Source organism: Scyliorhinus torazame, chromosome 5 (assembly GCF_047496885.1).
Source record: "Scyliorhinus torazame isolate Kashiwa2021f chromosome 5, sScyTor2.1, whole genome shotgun sequence".
Taxonomy (NCBI): domain Eukaryota; kingdom Metazoa; phylum Chordata; class Chondrichthyes; order Carcharhiniformes; family Scyliorhinidae; genus Scyliorhinus; species Scyliorhinus torazame.
Genome location: NC_092711.1, coordinates 132,031,187 through 132,052,406, shown reverse-complemented (window position 1 = coordinate 132,052,406; position 21,220 = coordinate 132,031,187). Strand labels below are relative to the sequence as shown.

Below are 21,220 nucleotides of genomic sequence, written 5' to 3'. Positions count from 1 at the left end.
GGTGGGGGTGACAAAGGTGTTTTCGAAGGTGGTGGGGGTCCAGGTCAGACCAAGCTGGGGGTTGGCTATATTCGGGGTTGCAGAAGAGCCGGGAGTGCAGGAGGCGAAAGAGGCTGATGTTTTGGCCTTTGCGTCCCTAGTAGCCCGGCGCAGGATACTGTTGATGTGGAAGGAAGCCAAGCCCCCGGGTGTGGAGACCTGGATAAATTACATGGCAGGGTTTATAAAGCTGGAACGGACTACGTTCGTCCTAAGGGGATCGGCTCAAGGGTTCACCAGGCGGTGGCAACCGTTCGTCGAATACCTCACAGAAAGATAGAGGGAATGGAAAAGAAGAAGACAGCAGCAGCAACCCGGGGGGGGGGGGGGGGGGGGGGGGGGGGGGGGCGGGGGGGGGGGGGGGGGGGGGGGGGACCAGAGGGATTCTCAGGGATGTTAATATATAAGTATATAAGTATAATATGTATAGGTTGTTGTTATAGATAATTGTATATTGGACGGTTAAAACTTATTTTTGGAGAAAGTTTATCTGGGACAAGGCAGTTGCCATTTAGTTTTGTTTTTGTTTATATATTATTTATTTCTTGTTTATAAAACTGGCCATTGTTATTTATATTGCGATATTACTGTGTAAAGGATACATAATGTACTGTGATGGTTGGCCAAAAATTTTCAATAAAATATTTTTAAAAAAAAGAAGTAGAATTAATGTATAAGTATTGATTGTTGTATATAATAAATGTGCGTTGATTTAACTCTTACTAAGCGGTGTGTTGGATTATTGATCATTACTCGGACTTGAACCACGTGGCGGTATCAGAAAGATACCTGGCGACTCGAGCAAAGGTGAGAGAACAAGAGCAATTAAACTAAGGCTAAAATGAGCAACAACCTGCACATCTTTGGACTGTGGGAGGAAACCGGAGCACCGGGAGGAAACCCACGCACACACGGGAGGATGTGCAGACTCCGCACAGACAGTGACCCAAGCCGGGAATCAAACCTGGGACCCTGGAGCTGTGAAGCAATTGGGTTAATCACTGTGCTACCGTGCTGCTGTAATTTCAAGAAGGAATTAGATATAGCTCTTGTGGTGAAAAGGATCAAGGGTTATGGGGGAAAGGTTGGATCAGAGTATTGAATTTGATTATCAGCCATGATCATAATGATTGGCAGATCAGGCTCGAAGGGCAGAATGGCCTCCTCCTGCTTCTATTTTCTATATTTGTGTTGGGGCCTCAATTATTCACATATTCATTAATGTTTCAAAAAAACCTTTTTATAGGGCAGCACGGTGGCGCTGTGGGTTAGCACTGCTGCCTCACGGCGCCGAGGTACCAGGTTCGATCCCGGCTCTGGGTCACCGTCCGTATGGAGTTTGCACATTCTCCCCGTGTCTGCGTGGGTTTCGCCCCCACAACCCAAAGATGTCCAGGGTAGGTGGATTGGCCACACTAAATTGCCCCCTTAATTGGATAAAATGAATTGGGTACACAATGTTGTTGTTTTTTAAAAAAATTTAAATAAAAAATCTTTTTATTGGTTTTTGCATTTATACATTGTGCCCTTCTCCAGGGTTATCAGATTATACTATAGAAGAGATTCAATAAATAAAGTGGGTATACAGAAAGGAAAACAAAGAAAGGGAAACGTAAGTATACAGCAAATTAATCAGTCTGTAGTCATAAGTATTCAAAAGTAATCTCTGTACAGGTGGGGGCCCCGTTTGTGTGCCCCTGGTGGTCAGTTGCCGCAACAGCGATATTTTGGTTGTGTATTTGCCACCTCCTGGTACTGGAACATACCGGTAGTGGGGGAGGGGGGGGGGGGGGCGTTTGGCGTCCACCTTGGCTTTGCCGTCGCGGCCGTGCGCATCCCCACTGTTTGTTCCATACTTTTTTTTTAAGATTCCAATTAAGGGGTAATTTAGCGTGGCCAATTCACCTGCCCTGCACATCTTTAGGTTGTGGTGGTGAGATCCACGCAGACACGGGGAGAATGTGCAAACTCCACACGGACAGTGACCCAGAGCCGGGATCGAACCTGGGACCTCGCCGCCGTGAGGCAGCAGTGCTGACCCACTGCGCCACCGTGCTGCCCCCTGGTTCACTACTTGCCCTGTGTTCTGCTTAATGTCCTCTGCCTCCTCCCCCCCCTTCCGTCCTCCCTTCCTGCCCCCACTCTTCCTCCCCTAACTATCCCTCCCTCCATCCTTTCCGCTCTCTCTCTTCCCTTGTCTGTCTTGTCTCTACCCCCCCCCCCCCCCCCCCCCCCCCCCCCGCCGACCCTTTACTTATTGGTTTGCTGGTCACCAGCAGGTCAGGCTGATGAATTACCCATGAACCTCAGATAATGTACTTTATCTTTTCTCGTCTGAGAAATTCTGCTGAATTGAAAGCCAGCCTGTGGCCTTGGGCAGTGTCACTGATCGCAAGCTGAGCAGGAGCCTTCGGTGGACGATAAGGGAGGCAAAGGCTGGGGTGTCTGCTCCTCTCCCGTAAAGAGTTCTGGCTGTTCCGATACCTCGAAGACTGCCACTAATGGGCACAGGAAGTATGGGGGCGGCCTGACCCCCCCCCCCAGGACTCCTGTAATAGGGAGACCCCCCCAAGGAACCCCCTACCTAAAGGGACCGCCCCTCACAGACCCTCCTCCCAGAAAAGAGAGGCCAGAGAGCAGTCCAGACAGGGGCAGTGAGAAGAATTGCAGCTGTAACACTTACATTGCTCCACATGTCCATTCCTGGACACAGCTCTGAACTGCGTCTGGTTCCCAAAGATCCATTATCTGCAAGCCATTCATAACTTTCTAATAGTGATCTGTGATTGACAGCTTCTACAAACCATCTGCAGCTTCCATCCTGTCATATACCTTTACGGTGCAGTAGCCGAAGTGGTGAAACCCCAATGTTTGTAAACATTGATCACATCCAAGAGAGGTAAGCCCCTGTGGAGTTTGCACCTTCTCTCTGTGTTTGCGTGGGTCTCACCACAACCCAAAGATGTGCAGGGTCGGTGGCATGGCCACGCTAAATTTCCCCTTAATTGGGAAAACGATTGGGTACTTTAAATGCAAAAAACCCAAAGCGAGGTAAGTGCACTCCAAGCACTAACTTGCATTCCAATCATGCAAGCGTGTGATTTCACGGTACGTACCTCCCATGGAGGATCACAGAGGGCTGGAGCATCAGGTGCCAAGCCCACCAAATGGATGCAAATGGGTCATTAAGACCCAAACTTTTATGATGCTTTAATTGCACCAATGGCTCACAAAGCCGAGCTGTCTTGCAAACCAGGATCCTTAAAAACACTACTGCAGCAGTCATACACACACTAACCCAGGCGTTTTACCCTTACTGCCCCAATTACATATAATACAATATATCTGAAATCCCTGCATTATCAGTATGGGTGCATGAGGTGAAGTGTGTTAAACGAAAATGTTTGAAATTGTGAGAAATAAGTGTGTTTGATAGTGTGTGAAATGAATGTGTGTAAAACAAGTGTGAATTTGTGAAATGCGTGTACGTGTGTGTGTGTGAAATGATGTGAATGTGTGGCATGAGAGTGTGAAATGAGAGTGAGTACACGTGGGGTAATTCTGTGTGTGTGTGAATTAACAGTGTTGGTGTGAAATGAGAGTGAGTTGAGAGTATGTGTTAAGTGTATAATTGAGAAATGAGAATGTGAAATGCGAACGTTGGGGTGAAATGAGAGCATGTGCGAAATGGGAGAGTGCGTGTGTAAAATAGGTGTGAGAGTGAGCGTGTGTGAATGAGAGTGACGTGGCGAGAGTGTGCATGTGGGAAATGGGTGTGTACGTTGTAGTGATCTCTATATGTCCATGTACACAAGGGGTTAATGTGTCATCAGTAGCACCACATGATCACTAGAGGGCCGGACCAACAGGGGTATAAAAGGCAACCACATTGGGGCTCTCTCTCTCTCTTGGGTGCACTGTGATCAAAGCAACAGCAGACTAGTTTAGATGGCCAGTGGAGTTACGTATAGTTACCATAGTTAGATCTTGTTAACCTTATCACTAGTATCAAAGTTAAAGTAGAGAACTCATGTAAATATTGTTGTAGTTACTCAATAAACCGTTTGTTGCTACTGGAAGAGTTCAAATCTTCTTCATCGGGATTCAGAAGACCTCATCACTAACCAAGGATTGAGTAGCACGTTACCTACCACACAGGTAAACGAAACATACATGAAATGAGTGTGTGTTTAACGAGTGTGTGTGTGAAAGGTGAATGTGCAAGGTGTGTATGAGATGAGTGTGTGTTTGATGAGTGTGTGTCTGCGTGAGAGAGATGCGTTTGTGTGTGTGTCCAATACGAGAATCCAGAATTCCAGTTGTGCTCTTCCCATCTGAACCCAAGGAGTAGCATCAACCCCCCCCCACCACCATTATTAAAAATGACCACGGTAAGACACAAATACGCCTTTTAATAAGATAACTTTTTAATTACAGTAAACATATACATGTAAGAATTAGAAAAAACTTCTATTAATTAGGTTTTGGTATGTACCTATTGCGCAAAAACAATTTTTTTGTGGTCTGGCTCTTCACAACAGAATAAGAATGTGTCTCGGGGCTTCCCTCAGACCTCTTGGAAGCTCAAAGGGATTCCTTGGCTGGAATACCAAGGTATTGGAACAATAAGGTAATTGACAAAGGAGCCAAAGGGGGTGGGGCGAGGTGAATTTTATTTTTCACACAATATGGAGTTCATGGAGCCAATTAAACTTTTTCCCAAACTCAAGATGATAACCCTTACTGGTGAGAGCGGTTAGATTTTATTCAGCTCAACTAAGAGCTGACAGTCTAATGTCTGAGCAGTAGTATCAAAGAGCAGCAGTATTACCATTACACTCTGGGGAGAAGCACCATCTCCAGGTAAATGCTCCCTGCTCTGCCCCAGATGCCATGGTCCCAGTCAGTGGAATGTGTAAAACCTCAACTAATCTCTGTGCTCGGGGAATCCCTTCTTATACTTTATGACATCACAAAGTCTATGGAGACTGATTTAACCCAATCATTGCTGAGCTAACATTTGAATTGACCAATTACAAAGCCTGTCATTGAACCATCTGTACCCGCCCAAACCACGTCAAACTCTCAAACAATTGTCTTCCCCACGCTCCGTCCCCGGCACAGGGAGTCAGCATTCCCATGCCAAGCAGTGAAAACATGGTGGCCTTGACACCCAGGTGTGGTCTAGGATTCCAGGCACTCTTGTCTTCTCTGTTCTCTGGGAGCTGTTAAACTCCCTGTCCCCACACGTCATCCGCTCTCAGCTCTGCTCGATTTCCGCTGCAGTTTGGTTCCTTTTACACCTTTCGTGTCAATAAAACATTTGGTCAGTGAAGCCCCAAACCACAATTTCCCATCCTGTCACCTGTCAACCATCCTCACCCAGTGAGTAATTTTATTCTCTCGTGAGATGTCTGTGTCAGCATTTATTGCCTTTGAACTGAGTGGCTTGTTGCTAGGCCATTTCAGAGGGGACTGTCAAGAGTCAACCACTTTTGCTGCGGGTCTGGAGTCACATGGAGGCCAGATCGGGTAAGGATGGCAGATTTCCTTCCCTAAAGGACATGAGTTAACCAGATGGGGTTTTAAACGACAATGGATGATAGTTTCACGGTCACCGTTAAAATTCAGATTTTATTAATTGAACTTAAATTCCACCAGCTGCCATGGTGGGATTTGAACTCATGTCCCCAGAGCATTAGCCTGGGACTCTGGATTACTAGTCCAGTGCCAATACCTCAACCCCACCGTCACAACTGGAATATAAACAGGAGACGTGTAACAATCAAATTCAATTTGGGCAGCACGGTAGCACAAGTGGATAGCACTGTGACTTCACCGCGCCAGGGACCCAGGTTCGATTCCCCGCTGGGTCACTGTCTGTGTGGAGTCTGCACGTTCTCTGTGTCTGCGTGGGTTTCCTCCGGGTGCTCCGGTTTCCTCCCACAAGTCCCGAAAGACGTGCAGGTTACGTGTATTGGCCATGATAAATTGCCCTTAGTGACAAAAAAGGTTAGGAGGGGTTATTGGGTTACGGGGATAGGGTGGAAATGAGGGTTTAAGTGGGTCGGTGCAGACTCGATGGGCCGAATGGTCTCCTTCTGCACTGTATGTTCTATGACTATGACTAATATAAATTGACAGCTGGTCACAGAATTTAATTTAATGTTCGCTAATTAACAAGAAAACCCTAAGTAGGGGGTCCCCAGGATTCTTACAGTCCACACCTTGAGGGGGAGGAGAACTCTCTCTCCCAACTCAATTTCATTCCGTTATTTTCCAGTTTTGTTCTGGCCCTGTCTGGGGTAACATCTACTCGACCTCTTCTTCTCCTGAAGGAGCGCCGTGAGTTCTAGGTTACAGGTACATAAGGACATATTCTTCAAGCAATAGATCAAACATGGATGTAAAAGATTCTCTTTACCCCGATCCAACTTGTGGACAGTCCTTTTTAATTATTTTTTTTATAAATTTAGAGTACCCAATTCATTATTTCCAATTAAGGAGCAATTTAGCGTGGCCAATCCACCTACCCTGCACATCTTTTGGGTTGTGGGGGCGAGACCCACGCAGACACAGGGGGGGGGGAATGTGCAAACTCCACACGGACAGTGACCCAGAGCCGGGATCGAACCTGGGACCTCGGCGCCGTGAGACAGCAGCGCTAACCCACTGCGCCACCGTGCTGCCCACTGTGGACAGTTCTTTCTTGCCCCAATCCAAATTTTGTATTCTTTTTACTGCAATTTCACTCATTCTTTGCCCATGTCCAGTGTGTTTAATTCTATCCGGATTGTTTTAAAGTCAGTTTCTCTCTGGAGTGTGTGTCAATGTCTTGATGATGTCACAATGGTGTCTCAATCCCCTGGCCACATTAACCATTTCATCTCCTGCTGTGTCTCCAGTAGCTGTTTGGGACCCGGTCTTCAGGGGATTTCACCGTGAATGTACATGTAACAAATAACAGCTGTGGGAGGGTGAGGGGGAGGTGGTTAAGCTCAGTAGGCTGGACAGCTGGATTGTGATGCAGAGCGAGGCCAACAGCACGGGTTCAATTCCCGTACCGGCTGGGGTTATTCATCAAGGCCCCGCCTTCTCAACCTTGCCCCTCACGTGAGGTGTGGTGACCCTCAGGTTAAATCACCTCCAGTCAGCACTCCCCCTCACAGGGGAAAGCAGCCTATGGTCATCTGGGAAAATGGCGACTTTACTTACTTAACATTTGCATATATACACACACACACACACACACACACACACACAAATATCCCAGTGTCATATGCCACATACTCTTAACTTGCCGGTGCGCTTTTCAAAAGATCAAAGTTACTATCTGTCTTTGCCTTTCTCCCCCGCCCACCTCCCCCTCCGAATTTATGACCCAGATGTTTCAGGTAATGGCCAGCCTGTAAAATGTTTTTTTCGTCTGAAGCAAAGCTCATCGGCAAGGATGCAAATATCTCCAAGAGAAAGCCATCAGTTTATTCACCTCATGAGGGCAGCACAGTAGCATAAGGGCAGCACGGTAGCATTGTGGTTAGCACGGTGGTTTCACAGCGCCAGGGTCCCAGGTTCGATTCCCTGCTGGGTCACTGACTGTGCGGAGTCTGCACGTTCCCCCCCGTGTGCGTCGGTTTCCTCCAGGTGCTCCGGTTTTCCCCCACAATCCAAAGACGTGCAGGTTAGGTGGATTGGACACGCTAAATTGCCCTTAGTGACCAAAAAGGTTAGGCGGGGTTATTGGGATACGGGGATAGGGTGGAAGTGAGGGCTTGGGTGGGTCGGTGCAGACTCGATGGGCCGAATGGCCTCCTTCGGCACTGTATGTTCTATGGTCTATCTGCACATTCCAGACTTTCACTCGGATGTTGGCGAAGACCATATTGACATTCTCCATTGAACTACACCCAAACTGCATTATTCCAATTCTTTGGCTGACGGATGCAATATTTTCGCAACATCTTCCAAACAGAAATCAAACGGTCCCCTTTGATTTCAGGCAGTAACATGTTTTGCTTGCTTGCTCTTTATTTTGGATTTCCCCTTGCGGGAAGGAGATTTGACAAAAGGGTACAGAATTATGACAGGTTTAGATAAAGAGGACAAAGTAAAGGTGTTCAAAGTTAAGCCGATGGTACAAGGAAGGACTCAGGGACACGGATTTCAGGTTTCAGGCAAGATTCATTCAGGCCTGGATATGACGAACAGCAGAATCCAACCCCTGTATTCACTTGTGGACACGCTGGTGTCTCAGCAGGTGGGTTGACCGAGTGAATCCCTTTCTGCAGACCGAGCAGGTGAACGGCCTCTCCCCGGTGTGAACCTGCTGGTGCCTCAGTAGGTGAGACGATGTGGTGAATCCTTTCCCACACGCAGTGCAGGGGAACGGTCTCTCCCCGGTGTTGACTCGCTGGTGCCTGAGCAGCTGCGAGAAAGTGGAGAATCCCTTCCCGCACTCAGAGCAGGTGAACGGTCTCTCCCCAGTGTGAACGCGCTGGTGCCTCTGCAGGCTGCACGACTGAGTGAACCCCTTTCCGCACACGGAGCAGGTGAACGGTCTCTCCCCAGTGTGAACTCGTTGGTGTCTCTGCAGGCTGCACGACTGAGTGAATCCCTTCCCACACTCGAAGCAGGTGAATGGCCTCTCGCCCGTGTGAACGCGCTGGTGGGTGAGCAGGTTGATTGACTGAGTGAATCCCTTCCCACACTCAGGGCAGGTGAACGGCCTCTCCCCGGTGTGAATGCGCCGATGCATTTGTAGCTCTGATGGGGATCGATATCCCTTCCCGCAGTCCTCACATATCCACGGTCTCTCCATTGTGTAAGTGTCCTTGTACCTCTCCAGGTTCAGCGATCAATTAAAGTCTCACCCGTACACAGGTAACGTGTAGTATTTCTCCCCACTGTGAATGGTGTTTTTGTTTTCAGGCTGTGTAATTGATTAAAACTCTTTCCAAAATCAGTTCACAGGAACATTCTCACTGGGGTGTGTGTGTGTGTAACTCGATGCTTTTCCAGTCAAACTGATGTTTGAAATCTTTTGAAGGCAACAGAACAGACACACATATCTCCTTCCAGATTCAAAGGCCGATGATATTAGGGTCCCGATGAATCGAGAGACTCTGTCAGATGTCGATGTGACGTATGCTTTGAGAATTCTGTCTGCAAATTCTCCCCTTCTAATATCCTGTAAACGGAGTTGACAAAAGTCATCACTGTTAATACAAGATAGAACTTCAGAACGGACAATTCTAGTCATGGAATACATTATTTCCTTTCTTATTCCCTGAAACCCATAAATATCCATCTCCCCCTGTGCTATACTTTACAACCTCCACGCCTGGAGGTGTCGATACATGTTGATCAAAGATCCATTCTTACTTATTTAAAAAAAGATATATACACTCAAGTAAATATTCATGTAATATTATTTAATGCATAGGGGGTGAGAAAGAATTTAAAAATGTAAAAGTTGCCAGAGGAGGAGGCTGCTCTCCCCTTTTGAGAGGGGGAGCTGACTGGTGGTGATTTAACCTGAGGGTCACCCCATATGGTGACGGCACCGTTGCCGTTCTCACCGAAGAAATACACCACAAGCCCGGTGGTGGTGGCTACATTGAAGATTTGGGGGCAGTGGAGACGGCATAGGGGAAAGACGGGAGCCTCGGTGTGGTCCCCAATAAGAAATAACCATAGGTTTGTTCCGGGGAGAATGGATGGGGGATTTGGAGCATGGCAAAGAGCTGGGGTAGTACAATTGAGAGATCTGTTCGTAGATGGGACGTTTGCGAGTCTGGGAGCGCTGACGGAAAAATATGGGTTGCCCCAAGGGGATGCATTTCGGTATATGCAACTGAGGGCTTTTGCGAGGCAACAGGTGAGGGAATTCCCGCAGCTCCCGACGCAGGGTGTGCAGGATAGAGTGATCGCAGAGACGTGGGTGGGGGATGGTAAGGTGTCGGACATATATAGGGAAATGAGGGACGAGGGGGAGATCATGGTAGATGAGCTGAAAGGGAAATGGGAAGAAGAGCTGGGGGAGGAGATTGAGGAGGGGCTGTGGGCTGATGCCCTACGTAGGGTAAACTCATCGTCCTCGTGTGCCAGGCTAAGCCTGATACAATTTAAGGTGTTACACAGGGCGCATATGGCTGGAGCACGGCTCAGTAAATTTTTGGGGGTAGAGGATAGGTGTGCGAGATGCTCGAGAAGCCCAGCGAATCACACCCACATGTTCTGGTCATGCCCGGCACTACAGGGGTTTTGGGTGGGGGTGGCAAAGGTGCTTTCGAAGGTGGTGGGGGTCCAGGTCGAACCAAGCTGGGGGTTGGCTATATTTGGGGTTGCAGAAGAGCTGGGAGTGCAGGAGGCGAGAGAGGCTGATGTTTTGGCCTTTGCGTCCCTAGTAGCCCGGCGCAGGATATTATTAATGTGGAAGGAAGCCAAACCCCCGGGTGTGGAGACCTGGATAAACGACATGGCAGGGTTTATAAAGTTAGAACGGATTAAGTTTGTACTAAGGGATTCGGCTCAAGCGTTCACCAGGCGGTGGCAACCGTTCGTCGACTACCTCACAGAAAGATAGAGGGAATGGAAAAGAGGAAGACAACAGCAGCAACCCAGGGGGGAGGGGGATGGGGGAGGGGGAGGGGGGAGGGGGAGGGGGAGGGGTGGAGGGGGGGGGAGGGGGAGGGGTGGAGGGGGGGGAGGAATCGGACGGACTCTCAGGGATGTTCTTGTATATGTATAGGCACTTGTTTTAGGTAATGTATATTGGACTGTTGGATTGTATCTTTGGAGAGTATTTATTTTTGACAAGGCAGTTGCCATTTAGTTTGGTTTTTGTTTCTGTTCATATATTATTTATTTATTTGTTTAAAACTGGCCACTGTTATTTATATTGCTTTATTGTTGTTTAAAAGAAACACTACGTACTGTTATGTTTGGCCAAAAAATCTTGAATAAAATATATATTTTTTTTAAAAACATGCGGGTCACCCCAACTCAGGAGAGGGGCAAGGTTGAGAAGGCGGGGCCTTCATGCATAACCTCAGCCGGTACGGAAATTGAACCAGCGTTGTCGACATCGCTCCACATCACAAACCAGCCTTCCAGCCAATTGAGCTAAACTGCCCCACTTCCCACTTTACATAGGCTGTGAGTGGTCGCGTCCTGGAACTCACTAACAATGAGGCTGGTGGGATTGGGGATGGTCAATGATTTTGAAATGAAATTGGATGGATACTGGGGAATGGGGATATTGGGGTGGGGGGGGGGGGGGGGGGGGAATGAGCGGGTCACTCGATAGAGATTTGGGTGTGGACTTGAGTTGCCAAATGGTCTTTTTTTGTACCTTAGTCAATATATGATTGGAAATATATACAGCACAAATCATGAGACAAGAAAATATATATACTTAATTAGAGAATAATAAATAATACATACCAGACAGATCTCTGTCCTTTATTAATTTACTGTCAACTGAAATGTCAGCCATCTCTTGGGGAAACCAGCCCTTTAATTGTGAACATTGGGAAAGAGACCATCCTTTTAGCCATCAAAAATAAATGTGTCAAGTTGAAGGAGCAAAGGATGTCAATGTCTTTAAGAGAGAGGGAGAGACCTGGGCCAACCTTTCCAGAGTCTGCACCCTCCCTGGATTCACCCTTGAGTTCCTGCAAGTCGCCAATGTCCCCGCCCCCCAGAATAAGAAAAGAAATGGAAATGGGGAAACATTGATTCCCTCCCAGATGTTGCTCAGAGGAGGAAGTTTCAACCTGAAACTCATTGCCTAACTTCCGCCTTGTGATGTCACAATGGAACCCTGAGAATCAGCCAATACAATCACTCTGCGGTGACGTCTCGGGGTTCCAGCTCGCGGGCGCGGGAGCCCCGCCCCTGCCCGTTGTTTCCCCCTCCCCCTGCAACCCCTCGAGGCAAGGTTTCCAGGCAACCGGCTGTCGGCTCCGGCCAGAGCGAGAAGCCGCGCGGTGAACTCTTCCCCCCCACCCCCCTCTCTCTACGGCGGCTGGCTGGTCCGAAAAGAGATCGGGAGCGACAGCCGCACTGCGCCTGCTCCGGACAGCTCGGCTCGGCAGCGCTTTCTGCGCCTGCGCGCTGGGCTGCTAGCTGAGGGAGTGGGGGAGGGGACTTTGCAAAATGTCTTCCCATCATTTTCTTCCCAGTCCTGCAGTTTGATTATAAACAGCACAGCATTTGTTTTTAGCTTCACACACAGACTAAAACTTCCTCCTCTGTCCAACACCTGTGAGTAAAACACTTTCTTTCTCCCCCTGGGAAATACAGAGAGTTGTGGGACCCTGGAACTGGAATTAGAGATTTTGTAGAACCTGTTTTTATTGTCTGAGATATTTAAAGACAAATTTATCCTGTTTATTCAAATACTATTTGTCTGTTAGTGCATAATTCATTTATGTGCATTTTAGTTTGATTGTTACAGTAATTTTTAAAAATGTAACTATGAAAATTGTCCTTCGATTTATTCCATTGGGTTTGGGAATTAGCTTATTTTAAGGTTTCGGTCTCTTGGGTGTCCGTGACAAGTGTCTAGCATTTTTATACGGTGCATATTAGATACATTATGTATGTTTCAGTAATAAACTAATTTATTATCATTCCTATTCTTGTAACATTATTAGTCGCTGTGCTATATAATTTATATATTTCCAGCGATAGAGACATCACGGTACACAGGGAATCCATTCATCAATGCTGGTTCATGTTGACTCTGTGGAACAATCCAGTCAGTCCCATTTCCCCCTCTCTTTCCCCATTTCTTTGCAAGTTCATCCTCCCCTCCCCCACCCCGCACTTATTTCCAGTTAAGTAATACAATCTTCTATATTACTCACAATTTTGGTCCAGTACTACAAACTTATCCTCTTCTTTGGCAATCACTCGCTAATGAGTATGATTGTCCACCTAACAAATGCCGTGTTACTGGTCATGGATTCTGGAGCCGCATCTTCGACCGCACACTTGGCAGGTGTTTCCGGGAGGTGGGATCCAGTCCCTGTACTCTAGATCACTGGTATTCCTTTCTCAGGCTCCTTTTCAGTGCCTCCTCTTGCTGTTGGGTGTCCTCGAAGAATTGTGTCCCTTCAATCAAAGAACAAAGAACAAAGAAATGTACAGCACAGGAACAGGCCCTTCGGCCCTCCAAGCCCGTGCCGACCATGCTGCCCGACTAAACTACAATCTTCTACCCTGCCTGGGACCGTATCCCTCTATTCCCATCCTATTCATGTATTTGTCAAGATGCCCCTTAAATGTCACTATCGTCCCTGCTTCCACCACCTCCTCCGGTAGCGAGTTCCAGGCACCCACTACCCTCTGCGTAAAAAACTTGCCTCGCACATCTACTCTAAACCTTGCCCCTCTCACCTTGGGGGAATCAGAAGGTTCCCCCAAGTAGGTCTCTTCTGAACAAGGGTCTCACAGGAACTGATGTTGATACAGACATATATATATATGTCGAGCAGCCTGTATGAAGATTTGCAGGTCTCTGTGTTCAGGATAGGAAGCAATGAACACGGATCTGTGAATCAGCATCTTTAGGAGAATTGGGAGGGGGGTATTGGGTACAAGCAGAGTGAGAATGGAGGGAATGTGTATGAGCTTTTGTGGGATGAGAGGGGAAATAATGTTCCATCAAAACTAATTGTCTGTGCTGAATGTTTCTCCTGTGCTGACAGTAATTGACTTTGCAAACTCCTTTTGCAGGTTATTAAAGTGGAGGATTTACAGTCAGCAATCTCCAATGAAACTTGCCCAGAGCTGACAGAGTGACATGATTCATCACCATCTGAATTTCATGCATGTTTGAATCTAGAAGAAAAATGTCTGCCTGTTTTTTCAGCTTTAAAATGTTTTAAAATGAGTGTGACTGGAAAAGCACCGAGAGACACACATACACACACAGCCCCGAGTGAGTGTATTCCAGTGAACTGACTGGGGAAAGAGCTTTACCACGTTACACAACCTCAAAAAACATTGCATCATTCACAGCGAGGGAAAACCGTACTTGTGTTCTGTGTGCGTACGAACTTCAAATAATTGTCTAATCTGGAGAGGCAGAGGAACACCCACATTCTGGAGAAACCGTGGAAATGTGGGGACTGTGGGAAGGGATTCCCTTCCCCATCTGCACTGGAACCTCATCGACGTATTCACACCGGAGAGAGGCCATTCAGCTGCTCCGTGTGTGGAAAGAGATTCACTCAGTCATCCCACCTGCTGACACACCAGCGAGTCCACACGGAGGAGAGGCCGTTCACCTGCTCTGAGTGCGGGAAGGGATTCGGTAACTCCTCCCACCTGCTGACACACCAGCGAGTTCACACTGGGGAGAGGCCGTTCAGCTGCCCCGTGTGTGGGAAGAGATTCAGTGATTCATCCACTCTGCGGAAGCACCAGCGAGTTCACACTGGGGAGAGGCCATACACCTGCTCGGTGTGTGGGAAGGGATTCATTCAGTCATCCCACCTGCTGACACACCAACAGGTTCACACCGGGGAGAGGTCATTCACCTGCTCTGTGTGTGGGATGGGATTCACTCAGTCATCTCACCTGCTGAGACACCAGAGAGTTCACACTGGGGAAAGGCCGTTCACCTGCCCTGACTGTGGGAAGGGATTCAGTGATTCATCCTCACTGCTGACACACCAGCGAGTTCACACTGGGGAGAGGCCGTTCACCTGCTCCACCTGTGGGAAGCGATTCACTCAGTTATCCAACCTGCTGAGACACCAGCGAGCTCACAAGTGATGACAGGTTTGGATTCTGCTGCTCTTGCTGCTGTTAATCACATCCAGGGCTGAACCATGTTCATTCTGACACTTGGTGAAGTGGGCGGGTCGGAGGGTTTCTTTCTGCTGGACTGGCCGGTCTCGTGACTCTGCTTCCAGTGGGCTGATGCTCTTTGAGCCTGGGGGTGCACATTTCCACTGAAATGATGCACAAAGCTAATGAGGAACATTTATTTTATCTGGGATAGTAAATAATGCTTTTTCTAACATTGCAGGTAGATCTAACATGAATACATTTGTCTCTGTTCCATTGAGTCGACAGCACAGGGCCAGGCCAGTCGGCTCAATTGGTCTCTGTCAGTATTTATGCTCCACGTGAGCCTCCACCCACCCCTCTACATCTCCCCCATCAGCATCTCCTTCTATTCCTTTCTCCCTCATGTCTGTATCTAGCTTCCCCTTCGATGTATTCATGCTGTTCACCTCAACCACTCGCTGTGGTAGTGAGTTCCACATTCTCACCACTCGCTGTGGTAGCGAGTTCCACATTCTCACCACTCGCTGTGGTAGCGAGTTCCACATTCTCACCACTCGCTGTGGTAGCGAGTTCCACATTCTCACCACTCGCTGTGGCAGCGAGTTCCACATTCTCACCACTCGCTGTGGTAGTGAGTTCCACATTCTCACCACTCGCTGTGGTAGCGAGTTCCACATTCTCACCACTCGCTGTGGCAGCGAGTTCCACATTCTCACCACTCGCTGTGGCAGCGAGTTCCACATTCTCACCACTCGCTGTGGTAGCGAGTTCCACATTCTCACCACTCGCTGTGGTAGTGAGTTCCACATTCTCACCACTCGCTGAGTAAAGAGACTCCCATGAAATCCCTATTGGATTATTGAACGTCTCCATAATCTTAAAGACTTCCACCAGATCATCTCTTTTTCTGGAGAAAAGTCTTTCCTGAGGGTGAAATGCTCTCAGTTCTGGTATTATTGTTGTGAATCTTTGTTGCCCCTTCTCCAAGTTTCCTTTTTCCAACTCAAGATCACAAATATGGTCAGAACTGCCTATGCAGCGCGACCCGTAGTTCTGAAGTTGCCTGCTTTTCAATTCTGTTCCTCTGGAAAGCGACCCGATGCATGAGCCCCACACTTTAGAAAAGGATGTGAAGTTCTGGAGGGAGGGTGCCGAGGAGATTTACCAGCATAACATCAGGGATGAAAGATTTCAGTTATTTGGAGAGACTGGAGGAGCTGAAATGATTTCCTTAGATCATAGAGCCATCAGAGCAGAAAGTTAGGCAATTAGCCCATGTTTCCATGCCAGCTCTGTGGAGAGAAAACCAATTAGTCCCATTGCTCTGTTCTGTCCCCATATCCCCATTGTTTCCCTCAGGTGCCATTGTGTTTCCCTACAATATGAAAATAAATCCAAAACTTTACTATTTGGTGATGTTTTTTGGAAAAAAATAGACTTTCTGCTGAAGCACAAAGGATGGCTGCTACGAGTCACATGACCGCAGGGTTGGTCCATTGTTCTGGGAGCTGCCCCCAGGAGTTACAAGAACAAATCAGTTCTTAGGCTAGTCTGTGGAATCCCACTCCTCATTGTACAGACTCCTCGTCATCGCAAAACCAGGAGACCCACACCTCAAAACTCCATTATGCGATGCAGCTGCTAACAAGCTCATCCCACACCTGGGATTGGTCAGGTCCACTTCAAAAGCGGATCATGGAACGTTATTTGCATCTGATAAGTTTGTCCTTCCAGCGGATCAAAGGGCCTGTCCAGACGATGGTTTCCCGACACCAGACCCTTGATAGGGATGGTAATTCTTTCAGCAACTAATTACTGGGACATTGTCAGTCTTGCAATCAAAGCCAGTTCCAGACACCCTTTTGAAGTATTTCTGACGAAATAATGCCATATGATCCAAATGACCATTTTGAAATCTATTTGTCTTCGAGACCCTCAGTCTGCTGTCTAACATCCAAGTGGTGAACCACCAGGAAGCCCACCTCCAGGCAGAACAACAGGCTGCTCCTCTGCCTGTTCCAGCTGGATAGTTTCCTCCCTGCAGAACTGATCCAGTGACTATATACCTGTTCCATCTGTGTTATCTGCACAACTGAAAGGCAAACTCCACAATTCCGGTTTTCAGCCAGCTGAACTCTAGCTTCTGCAAGAAAGATTTCCTCCTTGGACTCTGACTCCGGAAATCACCTGAGCTAGTATTAATTTCTGTGGCTCTTATATTGTTACTACCCATAGTTGTGTATTTGCCACCTCTCACCCCCACCGGTTTTGAATGTGAAATAAACTAACCTGATGAGTTTATCATAAATTTGCTGTGGGTGACTCGTAAATTGGATCTCACAAACTGAAGTTTTGGTTAAACACACCACTGCCATAATTTATAATAGAATTCCGACAGGGCATGAGGAAGCCATCGAGTCTGCACCGACCCTTGGAAAGAGCACACCCATCTAGGCCCACTCTCTCACCCCCATCCCCGTAACCTAACCGACACATCTTTGGACAATTAATGGGACATTTTAGCATGGCCAACCCACCTGACTGTCACAACCTTGTACTGTGGGACGAAACCCACGCAGACATGTGGAGGACATGCAAATTCCACACAGATAGTCACCCGAGGTCGGAATCGAATCCGGGTCCCTGGCGTTGTGAGGCAGCAGTATTGACCATAATTCAAAACCACATTTGGCTTATGGACAGGTGGTGAGAAGAAATAAGTACAATTTGCCTATCTCTCTTTCTCCTGTCCATAACAGTGTTCATCCAATTTCCTTTTGAAATCATCCCATAAACGTGCGGGCAATATTGTTAGGATCCTGGATGAAAAACCCAACAATGTGCAATTTGTAAAACTGAGGAAAGGATTCTTCGGGCCAGGAATGATAACACTGACCAATAAGGTCATTTTGCAACTTAATTATGCAATTAAGTTGCAATTTAGCGAGGCCAATCCACCTAACCTGCACATCTTTGGGTTGTGGGGGCGAAACCTACGCAGGCACGAGGAGAATGTGCAAACTCCACACAGACAGTGACCCGGACCGGGATTTGAACAAGGGTCCTCGGCGCAATAGGCAGCAGTGCTAACCACTGTGCCACGTGCCACCCAGGAAGCTCTTTTACGTGAAAACAAATTTTAAACGCAGAAGTTTTATGCCACCTTTCTAACGCTCCCTGTGATTCTGGATGATACACAGTTGAGTTAAATTGTTTTACCCCTAAGCTATCCATAAGTTCCGCGAATAACTTTGACATAAAACTGGAACCCTGATCTGATTGGATTTCTCAAAATGTTTTTGTATTTCTGCTTGAGTTTTTCTGACACCTAAATGCCCCCCTACTGGAACCTCACGCACTACCCACAAACCTTTGTGTCTCTAACCCACTGGCAAGACAACTTGATTAACTTCTGCCCATTTCTCATCTGCCTGAATATGTAAAGGTCTCCACTTCCTCATTGATACATTATATCTAATGTAATAACACTCCGGTGAACACTCAGGATTCTATTTTGGTGTTTGCTTTCTGATACAACTGTTTTATCTCTGAATCCTTCAGTCCTAATTTTACCAACATTTCTGAAATAAAAATATCAACTTCATCCTCCACCTGGTCTTGTTCTTTGTCGCCAATCTGGCAAAAGATTGTTTCTGATAACTGAACCTCAGCCTCTCTATTTGCACGCCTCTAGTTTTCTTCTTATCTCAATCTCTAGCTTTGTGATCTTGTTACCACGCAACCAGGAAACACCCATTATATGTTTCATCCAACATCTCACTTGTTCAACTTTCCACCGGCTTGAGGAGTTCTGGCAGGGGTTTGCCAGGGCAATGTCCAAGGTGCTAGGAACACAGGTGGTGCCGAGGGAGTGAAAGAGGGCGACGTTCTGGCCTTTGCCTCTCTGGTAGCCCGAAGACGGATCCTGTTATTGTGGAGGGACTCGAAGCCCCCGAGCGTAGAGGCCTGGGTCAGTGACATGGCTGGGTTTCTCAGCCTTGAGAAAGTAAAGTTTGCCTCAAGAGGATCAATGTTAGGGTTCTCCCGGAGGTGGCAGCCGTTCGTCAACTTTCTTGGGGAAATTTAATTGAAAATGTCGCCAGTAGCAGCTTTCGTGGGGGTGGGGTTAGTGTTGTGTTTGTTTGTTTTTTGTTATTCTCGATGGTCTGTGAAGACAGAGCCGTTCGGGGAAATGTCTATTTTTGCTCTATGTTAATGTTTAACGCCTATAGTTCTTTTTCTGTTTTTGTTATAAAATTTTACAAATATTTCAATAAAAAATTTTTTTGAACACAACTTTCCACCGGCTTTTCAACCACATTAAGTACCTCCTACTTGTGATCCAGCTATATCATTACCCAGGACAAACTGTCCTGCTGAAAGAGGTAATTTTCCTATTCTTCCTGCCACCATTTTTCACCGGGCTTTCTAACCTTACCTTATATAATGGAATACTGCTCACTTCACCATTAATCCCACATATTACCAACTTTTCTGGCAATACTCCTTTCAAATTACATATCTCCTTATCTCTATTAAATATGGACTTGCTCCTGTATCCCTTAAGCTTTTAAACACCTTACATAATCCACCTTGTACTCATGAGTAAACCATACCCTCACAAAAAAACATCTGACACCTTCTTATCAACCAATCTCTGGACAGGCTATACACTCTTTTGCACTTCTGCAGCAGCAACCATGGTGTCTTTTGCCACTTTAATAAACCCCACTGGCGTGTCCTCTTTTAATGTCTGACTTCCCAGTACGTTTCTTTCGCCACCAACACGATGACTTTATTACAATGAAAACATTTAAGTTTTCTTATCTCTCTTCCACCCTCGTAAGTTTCCTTCTTAACCTGAGACAAAATCTCTTTAATATATCCAACTAAACCCCCTTTGCCTTGGCCACCTTTGGATCTTTAATTTCCCTAATTTCTATCCTTCACAGAAAATGATGTTGAAAACCAAACTTTGATTTATGAACCAATTCAAAATCATCCGTCATTTCTGCTGCCTGGCCAGCAGTTTCAACCTTTGCTCTTCCACATGAGTTCTCACTACCACATGGAAGTGAATCTTTAAATCCCTCCAGAATAATTATTTCCTCAAGAGCTTCATACATTGGGTCTATTTTTAATGCTCTTGTCCACCTATCAAAATTATTTTGATTCTTTCAAATTCTAGATATGTCTGACCTGGTTTGTTCCTTAGATTTCTAAGGTTCTGACTCCAGGCTTCTGGCACTGGTTCATATGCACTCAAAATGAATTTTCTCACCTCATCATAATCCCTAGATACCTTCTTTATAATGATGCACATACTTAACTAACTCTATCTACCAATTCTGATTCAAACAATACCCACATGGTTTTTGGCCAATTCAAGTGTTTAGCTACTTTCTCAAATGAGATTAAAAAAAGGCTTCCATATCTTTCTCGTCAAACTCTTGACAGTGCTTGAACATATTCAAACATATCCCGACGAGAATGTTGACTAGGAGTGGTTACGCCTCCTCCTAGACTTTCCTCAACGTCTGCCTTTAACTGCAACCTTTTTAGTTTGTATTCTCCACACCGTTCTCTCTCTCCCGTTGGTTCAATTTTCCTTGTCTTTCCCTCTCTGCCTCCTCTACCTTTCCTTTTCTTCTGCCATTGTGATCTCTTTCCTTTGCCTTTGTTTCTGCCTTTGCCTCTCTCTCCCTTTCCATTTCTTCCACCATTGTTGCTCTCTCCTAATCTTTTTCCTTTGCTTTTAATCCAATTCAAGCTGTCTTAGTTCTTTATCATGTTGCAAATGTTTCATGATCCTAGGTAATTCTAATGATTCACTCTGTGTCTCGTTCAATTTTAAATGTTGAGCTATTGCTATAATTATCTTTACCCTCCTCACCCCTGCAGGTAAACTCATCTGCAGCTTGAACGCCATCTGCAGCTTGACCGCCAAATCAAAAAGCTTTGGTTTAAACACCCTTTGTAAACCACCTAGATTGAGTTCTTCAGTAGCCAGGAAACGCTTGGCCACTGAAAGAGCCATTTTACATGTCACTCCCTATTAAGCTGACCAAACATCAACATCCTTGTTAGTATAATGGTTAGTATCCCCATCTGCCACACAGGAGACCAGGGTTCAATTCCCTGACGAGTTTTTTTCCTTTTAGGCGGCACAGCATTTAGCACTGCTGCCTCAGAGCTCCAGGGACCCGGCCTCGGGTCACTGTCTGTGTGGAGTTTGTCCTTCTCCCCGTGTCTGCGTGGGTTTCCTCCGGGGGCTCCGGTTTCCTCCCACAGTTCAAAGATGTACAGGTTAGGTGGATTGGCCGTGATAAATTGCCCCTTAGTGTCCAGAAGGTTAGATGGGGGTTACTGGGTTGCC

At 46.8% G+C, this 21,220-nt stretch overlaps 3 protein-coding genes across 3 annotated transcripts in view; 2 read left to right on the top strand and 1 right to left on the bottom strand.

Moving 5' to 3' along the window:
- The window catches only part of LOC140419806 (uncharacterized), an 85,680-nt gene extending 73,651 nt beyond the window's left edge, over window positions 1–12,029 (bottom strand). Inside the window, exons 1-3 of the mRNA XM_072503822.1 lie at window positions 11,485–12,029; window positions 8,271–9,226; window positions 4,153–4,159 (exon numbers count right to left, since the gene is read on the bottom strand). Coding sequence (XP_072359923.1) covers window positions 4,153–4,159; window positions 8,271–8,857 — 594 coding nt within the window. The 5' untranslated portion in view covers window positions 8,858–9,226; window positions 11,485–12,029. The remainder of the gene's footprint in view (window positions 1–4,152; window positions 4,160–8,270; window positions 9,227–11,484) is intronic.
- Window positions 1–21,220, top strand: part of LOC140417920 (uncharacterized) — a 365,440-nt gene that overhangs the window by 137,587 nt on the left and 206,633 nt on the right. The gene's annotated exons all lie outside the window — the stretch shown is intronic.
- On the top strand, window positions 14,119–17,152 carry LOC140421370 (uncharacterized; the record flags this gene model as incomplete). The annotated part of the gene is made up of 1 exon (XM_072506035.1): window positions 14,119–17,152. A coding segment is annotated over one exon (708 nt), but the record flags the coding sequence as incomplete, so codon positions are not given.